At 47.2% G+C, this 15,000-nt stretch overlaps 1 protein-coding gene across 1 annotated transcript in view; it reads right to left on the bottom strand.

Moving 5' to 3' along the window:
* sspo (SCO-spondin) overlaps positions 1 to 15,000 on the bottom strand; it is a 98,845-nt gene that overhangs the window by 78,487 nt on the left and 5,358 nt on the right. The window contains exons 5-20 of the mRNA XM_062521966.1: positions 14,520 to 14,746; positions 13,366 to 13,468; positions 13,070 to 13,228; positions 12,444 to 12,529; positions 11,656 to 11,781; positions 11,312 to 11,468; positions 9,587 to 9,827; positions 9,011 to 9,152; positions 8,341 to 8,467; positions 7,796 to 7,968; positions 6,888 to 7,106; positions 6,286 to 6,451; positions 5,594 to 5,846; positions 2,507 to 2,690; positions 1,430 to 1,524; positions 647 to 903 (exon numbers count right to left, since the gene is read on the bottom strand). Coding sequence (XP_062377950.1) covers positions 647 to 903; positions 1,430 to 1,524; positions 2,507 to 2,690; positions 5,594 to 5,846; positions 6,286 to 6,451; positions 6,888 to 7,106; positions 7,796 to 7,968; positions 8,341 to 8,467; positions 9,011 to 9,152; positions 9,587 to 9,827; positions 11,312 to 11,468; positions 11,656 to 11,781; positions 12,444 to 12,529; positions 13,070 to 13,228; positions 13,366 to 13,468; positions 14,520 to 14,746 — 2,715 coding nt within the window. The remainder of the gene's footprint in view (positions 1 to 646; positions 904 to 1,429; positions 1,525 to 2,506; positions 2,691 to 5,593; positions 5,847 to 6,285; positions 6,452 to 6,887; positions 7,107 to 7,795; positions 7,969 to 8,340; positions 8,468 to 9,010; positions 9,153 to 9,586; positions 9,828 to 11,311; positions 11,469 to 11,655; positions 11,782 to 12,443; positions 12,530 to 13,069; positions 13,229 to 13,365; positions 13,469 to 14,519; positions 14,747 to 15,000) is intronic.

Below are 15,000 nucleotides of genomic sequence, written 5' to 3'. Positions count from 1 at the left end.
TGCATTGAGTAAATTTGTCTCAATACGACTCCTTAAAACAAGCTTAAAACTTCTTAGATTAAGTCAAAAAGATCTTTCGAGAGAGTGTAGGTAAGTCTCTTCACACTAAAAACAATACCAAATAGATTTTTTAGATCTCAATATAAGATTAATAATACTTGATTAGATTTCATATTTTGCAGTGTGGCGGTGTTGTTCAGTGATAAACAGCAATGCACATTAATGTAAAGTGTTAACCATTCACACCAAGAACGATAACGATAACGATAACGATAACGATAACGATAACGATAACGATAACGATAACGATAACGATAACGATAACGATAACTATAACTATAACTATAAACAAATATCGCTCTCGTTAATATGAATGACAACGTTCACACATAAACTATAACGATAACGACATGAAGAACGATATCGTTGCTGATCACTTTCAGAGCGATTTTGAGAACGATAAAAAGCTAACAGCCAATCAGAACCCCAAATATTCTAGCCATCACATTCATTAACATGAGGAGAGACTTTTCTTAACGTTGGCCAGTGTGGACGCTTTTATCGTTATGGTTATAGTTATCGTTATCGTTATCGTTCTTGGTGTGAACGGCCCTTTAAAAGTTCTATGCGGTATAAGCTCTCCTACCGCGCAGCATGTGGATGGCGGTGTTGCCGACGGTGAAGGTGACGGACTTGGTGCAGGTGACGCCGGTGCTGCCGCAGGGCACGTTCTCCGCCACCACGCTGAACTGGCCGCCGCTCTCCTGCGCCAGCACGTACTCGCAGTCCCCCAGGAACGAGAAGCAGCGGCCGTCGAACGTCACGTAGTGCGGGTCGCCCGTGGCCACGCAGGTGCCAGCGCACAGGGACTGCCCGCAGTGCCACCGCCTCGCGCGACACACACTGGAACACACACACGAGGAGTGTGAACATACAGCATACAGGGGACACACACCGACATCTCCACCGACACAACATCAACATTTATACACACAGCTAATGACTAAGGGCTGTTCTCAAAGAAAGATGCTTAATGTAATGACTTACAATATTTTATACTGTATAGAGGCTTTAATTTCAAAAAGTGCTTATTGTGGCTGAAGGCCAGATGTACTAACATCCACTTCAGGCGTATTTGATTCACAACATGCACATAAAAAGTATGTGGTGAGGTATGTACAATCAGGCCACACTGCTGCCTGTAGCAGGAGCAAAAATGCACCTAACTAGGTATTTCACTAATATGAGATTTGCAGATTTTTTTTTCTGATTTGGGGTTGTAGTAAAATGTATGGCTTCGGCCCTTTGAGCAAGCCTAGTGTTCGTATTGCACTGTGATTTAGTGCTGATGTGTGTGTAGATCGCTGACTTTCAAGTGTCTTTTGAAATGTGTTTCAAAACACATGAACATTTTGAAACTGTTTCCCACCAAGTGTTGCAGTCTTTGGTGATGGTGTCATTGGAGAAGTACATTCTACCATTGTGATGACATGGACACTCGTCAGGAGGAACACAACGATCACCCTGGAGATTAACAACAAACAAACAAACAAACAAACAGACAAACAATAAAGACAAGGACAGATACATTGGAATGTTCCAGAAAAGAACAAAAGCACACAACACAAACAGATAGTACAAAGAACCCATAGGGTGTACAAACAGCATTTGTACATTTGTACATTATGTATGCCTACTCTTGTAAATATTGTTGAGGAGTGATTCCAACCACAATCTCTACACACCACCCCTTGGCTCTCTTTGAAGAGCTGTTGCTGACTGTGTTGCTGTGAACTGTGGTCTAATGGTTGTTGCACATTGGTTTTTTTCTAATGGTTGTGTGCTGTGTTCAGCTGATTGTGTTGTTGTGCGCTGTGCTCTGATGATTGTGTTGTTATGCGTAATTGTTGTGCGTTTTGTTTATAGTTCTGCTGATTGTTGTAATACTGTGTGCAGCTGATTGTGTGGTTGGGCTTAGTGTTCTGCTGACGGTTATGGATGGTCTGTTGTGTGCTGTTGATTGCGTTGTTGTGTGCTTTGTGCAGCTGATCATGTTTGTGTTGTTGTGTTGCTGATGATTGTGCAGGGGGGTATTCCAAGTACATGGTTTAGTGACAAACCTGTGTGAATGAACTCAGAGTAAGCGGTAAACCTCCTAATAGAAGAGCTCTATGGCCTCATCTGCCTAACAAAACATGTCATAGAGACCTTGTTGTAGGAGTTGTACCACTTCCTCTACTCTACTCAGGTTTTTCACTGAACCACGTACAGTACTTGAAATACCCCCCAGTTGTGTTTTTGTGTTCTGCTGATTGTGTTGTGCTGTGTGTTGTTAAGTGTTGTGTGTTGTACGCTGTTAATTGTGTTGTTTTTCTGATTGTGTTTGTGTTGTTGTGTGCTCTGTGTGGCTGATTGATTGCTCTTGTGTTGTGCAGTGTGTTTTGTGCGTCTGGTCTGGTTGCGTGGTCACGTGTTCATCTTTTTTTGGCGTTTGGTCTATGCCCACCAGCAGGACGGTGCCCTCTGGGCAGGTGCAGCCATAGATGGGCTCGGCGCAGGGTGCCAGGGGGGCGTCCAGACTGGCACAGGTGCGGAGGCAGGAGCGCGGAGAGTAGACCAGAGTGCCCGGGCACTGGGACACCTCAGGACACTTAGAGTTGGTGCAGTTCCAACCACCCCTCTGACAGATGCTACAGTACAACAAAGAGAGAGGGGGATAGAGAGAGAGAGTGTGTGAGAGAGTGAGAGAGAGTTAGGGGGGGTAGGTATATAGAGAGAAAAAGAAAGGAAGAGGGAGAGAGGAAGGCAGAGTGGGATGAGAAAGAGTGATAGAGAGTAAGCGGAAAAGAAAGCAAGAAGAACAGGAGGAGAGAGACAAGAGAGAATATAGTTTGTGTAATCTGAAGTCCATTGTCCAGGAGGTGTATCTGATTTCCACATCAACTTTATTACTGAGCTCATATCTTCACATTATCACATTACAACACGTGCACACACACACACACACACACACACACACCCACACACACACACACACACACACACGTCTGTACAGTATACTGTATGATTACACACACTAATTGCAGGATTGCATGACGTTCTCCATATCTTTGACGAGTAGCTCATGTCTCTGTGGACGCTGTGAGGGGAAGAGATGCAATGAAATCAACCTATCCCGGCGGAAGCCTGAGCAGGACATAGAGTGATTTCATCAGACCTCTTACACCACCCTCATTACAAGAGACACACACTAACACACACACACACACACACACACACACACACACACACACACACACACACACACACACACACAGCCCCACACACACACACACACAGACACAGACACAGACACAGACACAGACACAGACACAGACACACACACACACACACACACACACACACACACACACACACACACACACACACACACACACACACACACATACACATACACACACACACACAATCGCACTCATACATACAAATCTCCACCCGTGTGTGTGAGATGAACCTGCAATCTGACATGCAATCTTAATGCTGACCTAATATGAGTTTGGCTTCTGAGAAGGGTCCATATTATGCAGAAACCTTGTTGGATGAGACCATGTTAGTCATTTAGATGAGAAGTGTTATCGCTACGTGTCTTGACGGAGGTCAAAGCGATAAGAGGACCTTTTTTATAACTGGGTCACCCATAAACTGGCTCCACAGTTTGTTGCCGTTTCTGGATAAAAGATTGTGCCGTCTGCACTCGTTAACCTACTGAGTGGTGAATCGTGATCCCTGGGTCTGCTCTCTGTCTATGTGTAGCAGGACGACCTCAAATCCCATCATTTGCACAGTGTGAGCAAGAACTGCTCTGCTAACACCTTTAAAGTGGGCAGTATGCCTTACTAGGGCTGATTTTGTTCAATTTATGAATGACCGACTGTTTTATATGAAAATGTATGATACCAGGTAACCACAAACAATTAAATGTAGTAACATGGAGGTCATACAGTACGATTGCAATACGATCCTAAGTCACTAAAATAATTGTGCAATTGTCCAATCCATAGCAATGCTAATAATGCATTATGACCTGCAGCTTAAATATACTGAAGTAATAGTTATATCCAATAACGTTGTGTTATGGACAACAAATCTCAGATAATTTTGCATAATATCCCCCTTGCCACTATGCTGATGCATTTGAACAACTTTGGAGGCAAATAGATAAACCAATGGATAATAGACTAGCATTACATAACTTATAACTGCCTGCATTATGGATTAGAAACAAATATGCAAAAGAATGATGAATTGATATGAACTTCTTTTCCACAGCTGTCCGAGCTGGAGCTCATGTTGAGGGTTATGATAGTCCAGCCGTCTCCTGATGAGTCATTGTCATAAAGACAGAGTCCACAGCCATCCATCATAAAACAACAGCTATCTTATCGCACATCATAAAGTCAGTCTGACTGGCAGCTGTGACATGGTGCCATTCATTCCCTTTCCAATTATCTCTCTGTCTCTCTGTCTCTGTCTCTCTCTCTCTCTCTCTCTCTCTCTCTCTCTCTCTCTCTCTCTCTGACCCCCCTCCCCTCTCACAAATCATTTCAGGACTCACATGGTTATCAGCTGACACCATACTATCAATACATATCAAGGTGACATCTGAGCATTTCTTTTTCATGTGCTTTGTGTCACCCTGGACTTGCTGTAGTGAGATTTTAGCGTTCATGACCCACATTACATTTTAGAGAAGGGCTAAGAGATGGTACATATAACTGGATATGTCCTTATTTGATCCTGTGCAGTCCTATACATGAGTGGCAGTTGTTCTGTATGGTGCTGTGTAGTTGTGTAGTCCTACCATGCGTTGTGTTGCAGTTGTTCTGGGGCGTGTTTCCCAAAACCATGGTCGCTAACTAAGTTAGCAACTTTGTTGGTTGCAATGTGATTTTTCATTGCCAACCAAGTTGCCAACCATAGGTGCTAACAGTTTGCAACTATGGCTTTGGGAACCGCACCCATGTGCGGTTCTGAGTAGTTCTACTGTACCATGTGTTGCAGTTGTTCTGAATGGTTCTGTGTAGTCCTACCATGTGTTGCGGTTGCTATGAATGGTTCTGTGTAGTTCTGCTGTACCATGTGTGGCAGTTGTTCTGTGCAGGGCTGTGTGCATTTCTACTATGCGTTGCAGTTCTTCTGTATGGATTAGTACTGTTTTCAAGTTGAACTGAGGCATAATTTTAAGAATGATCACATTCTTTTTTTCTTTTATTTCTGTATACTGCTACAGTATAGCACTAATAAACATACTGTATCACCCCATGTATTTATGGATTTGAACACCTAATAGAATGGCAGGAATTGATGTCATGCACATTTGATCGCCCCCCATGTCTGTGCGTATGGGTGTGTGTGTGTGTGTGTGTGTGTGTGTGTGTGCGTGTGTGTGTGCGTGTGTGCGTGCGTGCGTGCGTGCGTGCGTGCGTGCGTGCGTGCGTGCGTGCGTGCGTGCGTGCGTGCGTGCGTGCGTGCGTGCGTGCGTGCGTGCGTGTGTGTTGTTGCCGTTGTTCTGTACAGTTCTCTTCAGTCCTACCATGTGTTGCAGTTGTTCTGGACGGTGCTGCCCGGTGGATACATCTGCTCTCCTCTCTGGCACGGGCACAGGCTGGCGGGCACGCACTGGCCCTCGTCGTCCTGCACCAGGCCCGGTGGGCACTGGCAGCCGGGCACACAGCTGGGGGCGCCGCCGGGGGCGTCGCAGGGCCAGCCTTGGCGCAGGTCACCGCAGGAGGCTCCACACGAGCGCCCACACTCCTGGTGCAGCTGACCGCCAGAACACTGCACAGCTGAAAGGAGGGGGACATGGGAGAGAGAGGTATAAACAGAGAGAGAGAGAGAGGGTGTGTGTGTGTCTGTGAGTGTGTGCGTGCGTGTGTGTGTGTGTGCGTGCGTGCGTGCGTGCGTGCGTGCGTGCGTGCGTGCGTGCGTGCGTGCATGCGTGCGTGCGTGCGTGCGTGCGTGCGTGCGTGCGTGCGTGCGTGCGTGCGTGCGCCTGTGAGGGGGCACAACAGGTTCCTAAGCACTGTAGCTGAAGGTGGAGGAAGATACACAGAGTTGAGTACAGAGTTGAGAGAGACAGAAAGAAGTAGGGGGTGAGATATGTGTGTGTGTGTGTGTGTGTGTGTGTGAAAGAGAGAGTGTAAGTATAAGTGTGTGTGTGTGTGTGTGTGTGTGAGAGAGAGAGAGATAGAGAGAGAGAGGGTCAGGGTGGTGTGGGGCTCTTACGGCAGAAGGTGTGGTTCCTCCAGCTGATGGTCACCCCCTCCTGAGCGCAGTGGCGGGCGTAGGCCGTGAGGACAGTACACTGGCACGGCCTGTTGGTGGCGCAGCTGCACATGTCGCTCAAACACAGACGCATGTACGGCTCCCTGTCCACCACATCGTGGCACGGCTGCGGGACACACCGGTCAGATTTTAAAAACACACCTCGACTTTACAATGTACCGTAAGTTCCCAACTATTAGTCACGGCTAATACATTGACTTCGCAAAATTTCCTCAGTTATGAGGTTAATAGACAGCAGGGGCATTTAATATGGCATTTAATTCCAAATATGGTTTTGTTTCTTTTAACTTGCACAAAACACTGTCCTACGGCTTATAGACAATGTGGCTAACACACAGGAAATGACTGTATTGATTATTTTATTATTTATTTTTACACATCACATAACACCTGGGAGAGAGACTCGACATAGAGTTGAACAGAGACATGCGGGATGCAGTTAGGGAGATGGGATAGTGAGAGATAGCATGAGTGTGGGTTAGAATGAGTGAGATATGGTACGAGTCTGTGTCTGTGTGTGTGTGTGTGTGTGTGTAAGTGACCTGGAAGACGGAGCTGTGTATGACGGCGCAGACGTTCTCAGCATGCTGTCGCCGCTGTGTGTAGGTGGCACAGGGGTCAGGCGGGCTGGCCTGTGGGACTGGGCAGGTGCCCGTGGTGAACTTGCTGGCAAAGGACGTCACGCTGCTCTCCACGTCCCCCTCCGGTGTGGTGAAGTCATCGTGCTGATTCCAGGTCAGTGTGCCGCACAGTCCTCGGACCTTAAACACACGCAGGTGTGTGTGTGTGTGTGTGTGGGACACGAGGGATTAACACATCTCTCTCACCCATAGCACTTTCTAATACGCATTCATCTTCTCTTTAGGCCTCTGCATATCTCTACCGATGTGGCTTTGACTATTTGGCTCAGCTCTGTCAGCTCAACATACAACGCTTTTTAACATACAGGCATGGCTTCATGTATACACACCAACATCTTGACATACAGGGATCTTTCAGACATCATACAGAATGTGGAGGGATATACAAACATGGGCATCTCCCATGTCACACACTGACTGAGAATTGCGACTCGGCACATTTATTTCATTATTCAGGGATGTTGTGTATGCCATGATTCTGCTAACCCGAATCCCATATGAGACAAGACCATATTCTATTACAGTGTGACAGAGAACTAAGTCATTTTGAGTCCTTTAAATCCTTAAATCCGTGAAACTCAACTACAGCGTAACTTTCTTGGCCAGGGCTCACTTGGAAAAGAGACTTACGTCTCCATGTGACTACCCTGGAGTAGATTAAAGGATAAATAAATTAAATTAACTCCATAAATAAACTCCTTGCTGTGCTGTGCAGTACTTTCTGAGGGAAGCCAGGCTGCCTCAATGTGACTACCCCAGTTAAACAAAAGATAAAACACTTCAAAATAAATCAATAAGTAGTAAATTACCTTCTGGGCGAAGCCTGGTTGAAGGGTGATGAGGGCCAGGGCTCCGTCCAGGTACCACAGCAGCTGAGCCCCGAACGCCTGGACCAGGAGGAACGTGGACGAGGCCCGCCTCACCACCAGGTCCCCCGTCACCACCGGCAACGCCTCCAGCCGCCCGTTAACACTCACAGCACCTGGAGGTCAACCAGAGGTCAAATGACAGAGAGCTTGGGACATCAGAGAACGTATACACAGAGATAACAATGCACACTCAACAGTCAGAGAGACAAACAGTACATGGGGAGACATAGCACAGTGCATACAAGTTGAAGGGGAACACACACACACACACACACACACACACACACACACACACACACACACACACACACAGATATACAAAGACAGAAGGCAGAAACTGACACATAAAGTAGGTAGATTAAAAGCTTATAAACAATGTAAAGGTAAATATAGACAAGTAGACAGACATCTAGATTGATGTATCATCATCACATTACAGTCTAACAGTGAAGGCCACTGGTCAGTGATTGGTCCAGATGCATTACCAGTATCCGTGACGATGACCGTGGTGCGGAGCGCCGTGACAGACATCTCTCTCAGGCAGCCTCGTCCTCCTCCGTTCACACACTCTCCAACACGCACCGTCACCTCCAACTTCCTGTCCACAAAATCCTACACACACAAAGATTTTTTTTTAAAGTTTGCATTACTGACAGTTGAGCCAAATGGTATTGAGGGCACTAAGAGTATTCTGTCTGGTTTACACACATTGATTGCTTGAGTGCGTTCATTCCCAAGGCATGCAAGGCGTAGAAGAGTTGGACATAATTGTCCAATGTGTCCTGAGCCATTCCCAATAGTAATGGATCAGTGATATCACCATCACTCTCTACTTGGACCAGTATGTGGCCTCTGATTGCTAAGGCCTCCTAAGGCAGATGTCTATTATGAGTTCTCCGACACCAGCATGAGTGCCTGCGCACACCAGTATCAATATTTTTGTAAACCGACCAGCGTTCAGTAAACAATGGATTTTATTGAGCGGCGCCGTCAACATGAGAACTGAGTCGTGATCCACAGGGTGGCAGGGAAAGGGTTCCGTCTCGGTGTGCGGGGGAAAAACAATGAATACTGATGTAAAGTAAACATGTAAAGCACTCATGTCGGAGCCTATGTGTGAAGGCCTTTAGAAGTCACAGTGGTATCTGCCCTCACCTCCACTGCAGTGAAGCCACAGTCTCCTCCCTGAAGAGTGTATCTCTTTTTGTCAAAGGTCGTGACCTGCAGTCCACCAATCAGAACGCACTGAGCTGCACACTTCTCCCCTGAGCACCGCCACTGGCCAGCTGTACAAACACTGAGAGAGAGAGAAACAGGGGGAGAGATGGACAGGGAGAGAGAGAGAGAGAGAGAGAGAGAGAGAGATGGAGGGAGAGAGAGAGAGAGGGAGATAGGAAGCGGGGTGGGCAGAGGAAAGGAGGGACAAAGAGAGAGAGAGCATCGTTAAATCTAAAAAAACATTCAGCATCATTGAATCACTAAAGAAAAGACATTACACGTCACTAAACATCACAGCATGCTATTCCCAGGGCTAGGGAGAGGGGCTATAGAGTACGAGTGTGAGTGAGGGGCTGCGATCGCACCGTGCAGGCTGCTGGAGGGCGCAGAAAATATCTTTTGAATCACAGATCACAGCAATCAGCCCGGCCTCAAGACATTACCGGGCCGACTGGGAATTCTCCCTGACTTCCCACTTCTGATTCCCACTCCGCTACTGAACGGCGTGCTCACCACGTGTTGCACTGCTGCTGAATGGTGTGGCCGGCCTTGTAGGAGCGCCGGCGGTGGAAGCAGGGGCAGTCGTCCCTCTTCAGGCACTCTCCCCCCTGAAGGAACAGTCCTGGGGGGCACTCGCACCCCCCCACGCACTCCTCGCGACACTGACCGGAGGCGGGGGGCAGGGGCGAGGAGCAGCTGGCGGGACAGGAGGAGACGCAGTCCGAAAACACCTGACCCCGGGGACACACTCGGCCTGATGGAGGGAGGGAGGGAGGGAGGGAGGACGGAGAGAGAGAATGGAGAGAAAAGAAGGAAGGAGGCGATGACAATAGATAAAGAGGCAAAAAAGGTGCCAAAGAATGAGGCAGGCAGAGAAAGCAAGAGCAAGAGAGACAGAGAATGGAGAGAAAAGAAGAAATGTAGAGATAGAATAGATAAAGGTAAAGAAGGGCCAGAAGAGAGAGAAGGAGAGAGTGAGAGAGAGAGAGAGAGAGAGAGAGAGAGAGAGAGAGAGAGAGAAAGAGAGGTGAGAGGTTGGTGGGGTCACATGGGCAATACAGTATATGGGGCACTGTGTGGGTGGGTGTCACAGGAAATCATGATTAGAGGGGAGCACTGAGCTGAGTGGGTTTCAACTGTGGCTGCGTGGGGGTGAAATATTTTGTAGTATAACTATCACATGCTGGACACCCCCTTTAAAGATTAGCAAAGTAAAGTGGTTCGGATTTACAGTATACTGGTATGTGTGTGTGTCTGTCTGTCTGTTCTTCTGTCCCCTTGCTTGTCTGTCTGTCAGCCTGTCTGTCTATCTCTCTGTCCATCCTTCCATCTGCCGGTCTGTCTGTTTGTAAATCTATTGTCCCTTTTCCACTGCCAATCTAGTCCGACTCTACACGGTACGGTACAGTGAAGCTCTACACGTCACGGCACCAGTACTTTTTGGGCGGACTCGACGGGGTTACCACTCACGTGACATCGGTTTCAGGCGACTAGAAATTGTCACGCTGCAGTCAATAAAAAGTAAACACAACAGTGGAAACTTTCTCTCTTAATAAGCAATAACAGCAGACAAACACAATTGTGATTACAAATCATCATTATATAGGACACGGAATGAAGAATTGAATTAGCCTGTGAACCTAGCTAGCGAATCCTAGCTTAAAAAGCTGTGTTAGTGAATGACATGACATGTAACTAGCAGCAATTAATGCGCTACCAGGTCACTAACGGTTGAGTGAATCTGAATTATACTGTTGCAAGTTCACTTGAGTATAAACCAAAGATTCTAGAGCGTAGCGCTCTATGATCTTTGGTATAAACTACTCACTTTAACTAATGTCACTAATGTTATTCAGGTAATTGTCACTTCAAAGAAATTACACTTCTCCATTTAAAATGTTACCTTAGCTAAGGTAACATTTTAAACGGAGAAGTGTAAAAGCGCGTATGACGTTATTTTATCTGACCAATCAGTGGACAGCACTGTTCACGTGACATTTTAGTGACTGTTCACGTGACTAGTCTCTACTAGACCCACCTCTGAAACAGGTACGAGTAGGTATTAAAAATCGTAACGGGTCCACCCTTCAATCCGCAGTGGAAATGCTCCCAATCAGGGTAGAGTCATACCGTGCCGTACCGTACTGTTACGAAAATGTGCAGTGGAAAAGAAGTATCTGTCTCTCTGTCTATCTGTCTGTCTGTGCATCCATATGTCTGTCTGTCCGTCTGTCGTACCACACAGTCCGTGGCGACGCCAGCTGATGATGACGTGTTGTTGGGCGCACTCTCGGGCGTAGCTGGCCAGGGTCTGGCACACTGCCCCCTCCCTCTCAGCACTGGGCAGACTGCAGTACAGGTAAAGGCACGAGTCCACGTATGCCGCTGGGTCCACCTGCACAGAAAGACACACAGACACACAGACACACACACACACACAAACACACACACACACACATAGCCCCCCCCCCCCACACACGCACACACACACACAGTCCACATATGTCAATACAGTAAACAAATACACTGTTGTACACACAGACACACCAGCACAGACAGTGAGTATGTATGTGCTCTCTCACCCGATGGTGACACTGGGAGAATGGCGTCTCCAGAAGCCTGTGGCATGCCGACTCGGCCTCTCCCCGCACAGCAATACTGCCTGTGATGTCACAACTGTGACCCAACTCAGCTGCATCGCTACAACCCTGAGAGAGAGAACAACACTACATTACCCAGAAGCCCTGCAAGACACCAGGATACAATGCATTCCTCAGTCTAGAAGAAACAATAGGTTTGTCTTCACTGCACTGAGAGAGAAGAACTTGAACAACTGAATAACTTAATCCCTACAGTATATAAGAGCATCTCAACTGAGGAAATGAAAACATATCATTGACACCATGTGCAACCTCTTTCCTGTAGAGGTCTGTAGAGACCACATGATTTCAGCCAGATTTTGCCACAATTGTGTCGTGGCCAATATAATTGTGATAGACAAAAAAAAAATTGTAGTTTGTACAGGCCATTATGTATTACTGTCCATATAAAATGTAGAACACAACACAACCTTCTATATGAGCACACCCACCTTACCTAAGCCAACCCCCCATCAATCGTACGTCATTCCCCACTTAACCCAATGGGCATGTTTACACATCTAAATCCAACCTCACTTCATTAGTGCCATTTGCCCTCCTTAGTAAATCTCCTAGTGTTTGTGTACGGCCTGCATGGTCCTTCTGTTCTGAATCCAACATCTTCATTGAGAGGTCATTGACACCCCGACACACTCATCATCCTGTCAGGTGATGCAGAGTTTGGCCAACGCTGTGAGACGTTCTGAGATGAGTTACAGAAGCAGTCTCACCTCTGTTTGCTTATCAGACACTCGCCATGAGTTCCCGAAGCTTGCCGCGTACGCAGACACGCTCCCAGTGGCCAGGGTGAAGTCATCTGTGTGCACACACACACATACATACACACATATGGGCATGGACACACAAACACACATGCATACAAACACATAAACACACACACACACACACACACACACACACACACACACACACACACACACACACACACACACACACACACACAGACACAGACACAGACACAGACACAGACACAGACACAGACACACACACACGCACATTTAGGATATGGCACAAAATATGCACTAAGATGCACATAGTAGCAGTATGAATAAGGGACTGAAATGTAATATACTCAAATATCCCTGGGCAATATTATTTCCAGGAAATGTGATCATTTGAATCAATTGCCCAGTATTTTCCATGTCTTTCCATGCCAAGAATGTCCAGGATGGGTGGGCTCTTAGTCAACTTACTGTAACCAAAGAGCTTAAAAGATAAGAAGAAAGCAGACATTACAAAAACATGACATTGCAGAGAAGTCTGTTTTCCTGTGTTCTCTCTCTCTCTCTCTCGTCATGGAAATTTCTCCTTCGCACTCAGTCACTGGCTCACTCACCGTTGGCGTTGTTGTTGTAGACACCACACAGTCCTCTGGTGTTGCCCAGATGGTCTGCGGTGACTGTGAGGTAGACGGTGTTGTCCATGTCGAACTTCAGGCGTACCCCGAGTCCACTCTCCACAAACACAAAGTCCCCGAGCCAGTGGACGCTGACACCTGCGAACGCAAAACACGTGGCAGGTCGCAAAAAAGCACTTTCATCGTTCACCGCTCATCATCCACATCCACAGCTGTAAATCTACGAGTTGTTAATTCCAGTGAACACGTGTGTGTGTTCTCAAGGGTGGCAGTACCGTTTTGGAAGAGCGGTTCTCCGTTTGGTACCAGTAGGCTGTTCAGCGTCATGTTCCCCTTGAGAACTGTCACCAGGTCGAGACCCAGCATCATTCGGAGGGCCTGAGGAACAACAATGTGAAGGGACATATTCTAGTATTCACTCTGACAGCACGCACAAACACACACACACACACACACACACACACATACACACACACACACACACACACACATACACCCTCTCTCCCCTCTCTCTCTCTCTCTCTCTCTTTCTTGAATTGATGTGTTCCTGTAACCAACTGCAAAATGTTCCAGCCACTGATTATTGGCCCTGCACAGGGATTTCTGTTGACCTGTTTGGCACTATAGTGTGTGTACACAGCACTTGAGTTAAGAGAGGTCTCAAAGGTGGCCTTCCATTGTTCCTACTGGCTGCAGTGTGTATAGAGCTAAAAGTGTGTGTGCCCACCTTATACTGTATGTATTAGTGATAGAGGCCAAGCCATGTGTGTATACAGGTAAAAAAAGTGTGCCCACCTAATATGTATTACTAATAGAGGTCTTCCCATGTGTGTATACAGGTAAAAAGAATTGTGCCCACCCAATATGTATTAGTGATAGAGGCCCATCCATGTGCGTATACAGGTAAAAAAAAGTGTGCCCACCCTATATGTATTAGTGATAGAGGCCCACCCATGTGTGTATACAGGTAAAAAAGTGTGCCCACTCTATATGTATTAGTGATAGAGGCCCACCCATGTGTGCATACAGGTAAAAAGAAGTGTGCCCACCCTATATGTATTAGTGATAGAGGCTCACCCATGTGTGCATACAGGTAAAAAGAAGTGTGCCCACCCTACAGTATATGTATTAGTGATAGAGGCCCAACCATGTGTGTATACAGATAAAAAAGTGTGCCCACCCTATATGTATTAGTGATAGAGGCCCAACCATGTGTGTATACAGATAAAAAAGTGTGCCCACCCTATATGTATTAGTGATAGAGGCCCAACCATGTGTTATACAGCTGAAAAAGTGTGCCCACCCTATATGTATTAGTGATAGAGGCCCACCCATGTGCGTATACAGGTAAAAAGAAGTGTGCCCACCCTATATGTATTAGTGATAGAGGCCCACCCATGTGTGTGTACAGGTAAAAAAGTGCGCCCACCTTGCTGCAGTGTCCGCGGTCGTCACACGCGGTGCTGATGTAGACGGCCCAGGTGCCGTCCGTGGAGGAGGCCAGCGTGTACGTGCAGCTGCCCTGGAAGTGGAAGTGCTTCCTGTCGAAGGTGCGGTAGTGCGCCCCGCCCCACGTCACGCAGGTGGCCGAGCCCTGGGGGGCGCGCGCCGCCCGCAACAGAGCCCCCCCGCGCAGGACCGGCGAAGACGACGAGTCTACAGGGACACAGGGGTGAGGAGATCACACAGAAGGAGTTCTGCTCTGTGGAGGCATATGCAGGCCCAGTGAATACTGAATAGTGAGTGTGTGCATATGTGTGTGTGTGTGTCTGTGTGTGTGTGTGTGTGTGTGTGTGTGTGTGTGTGTGTGTGTGTGTGTGTGTGTGTGTGTGTGTGTGTGCGTGTGTGCGTATGTGTGTGTGTGTGTGTGTGTGTGTGTGTGTGTGTGTGTGCATATGCGTGTGTGTGTG

This window comes from Sardina pilchardus, chromosome 19 (genome assembly GCF_963854185.1).
Source record: "Sardina pilchardus chromosome 19, fSarPil1.1, whole genome shotgun sequence".
NCBI classification, from domain to species: domain Eukaryota; kingdom Metazoa; phylum Chordata; class Actinopteri; order Clupeiformes; family Clupeidae; genus Sardina; species Sardina pilchardus.
This window is presented reverse-complemented; position numbering and strand designations above follow the sequence as displayed.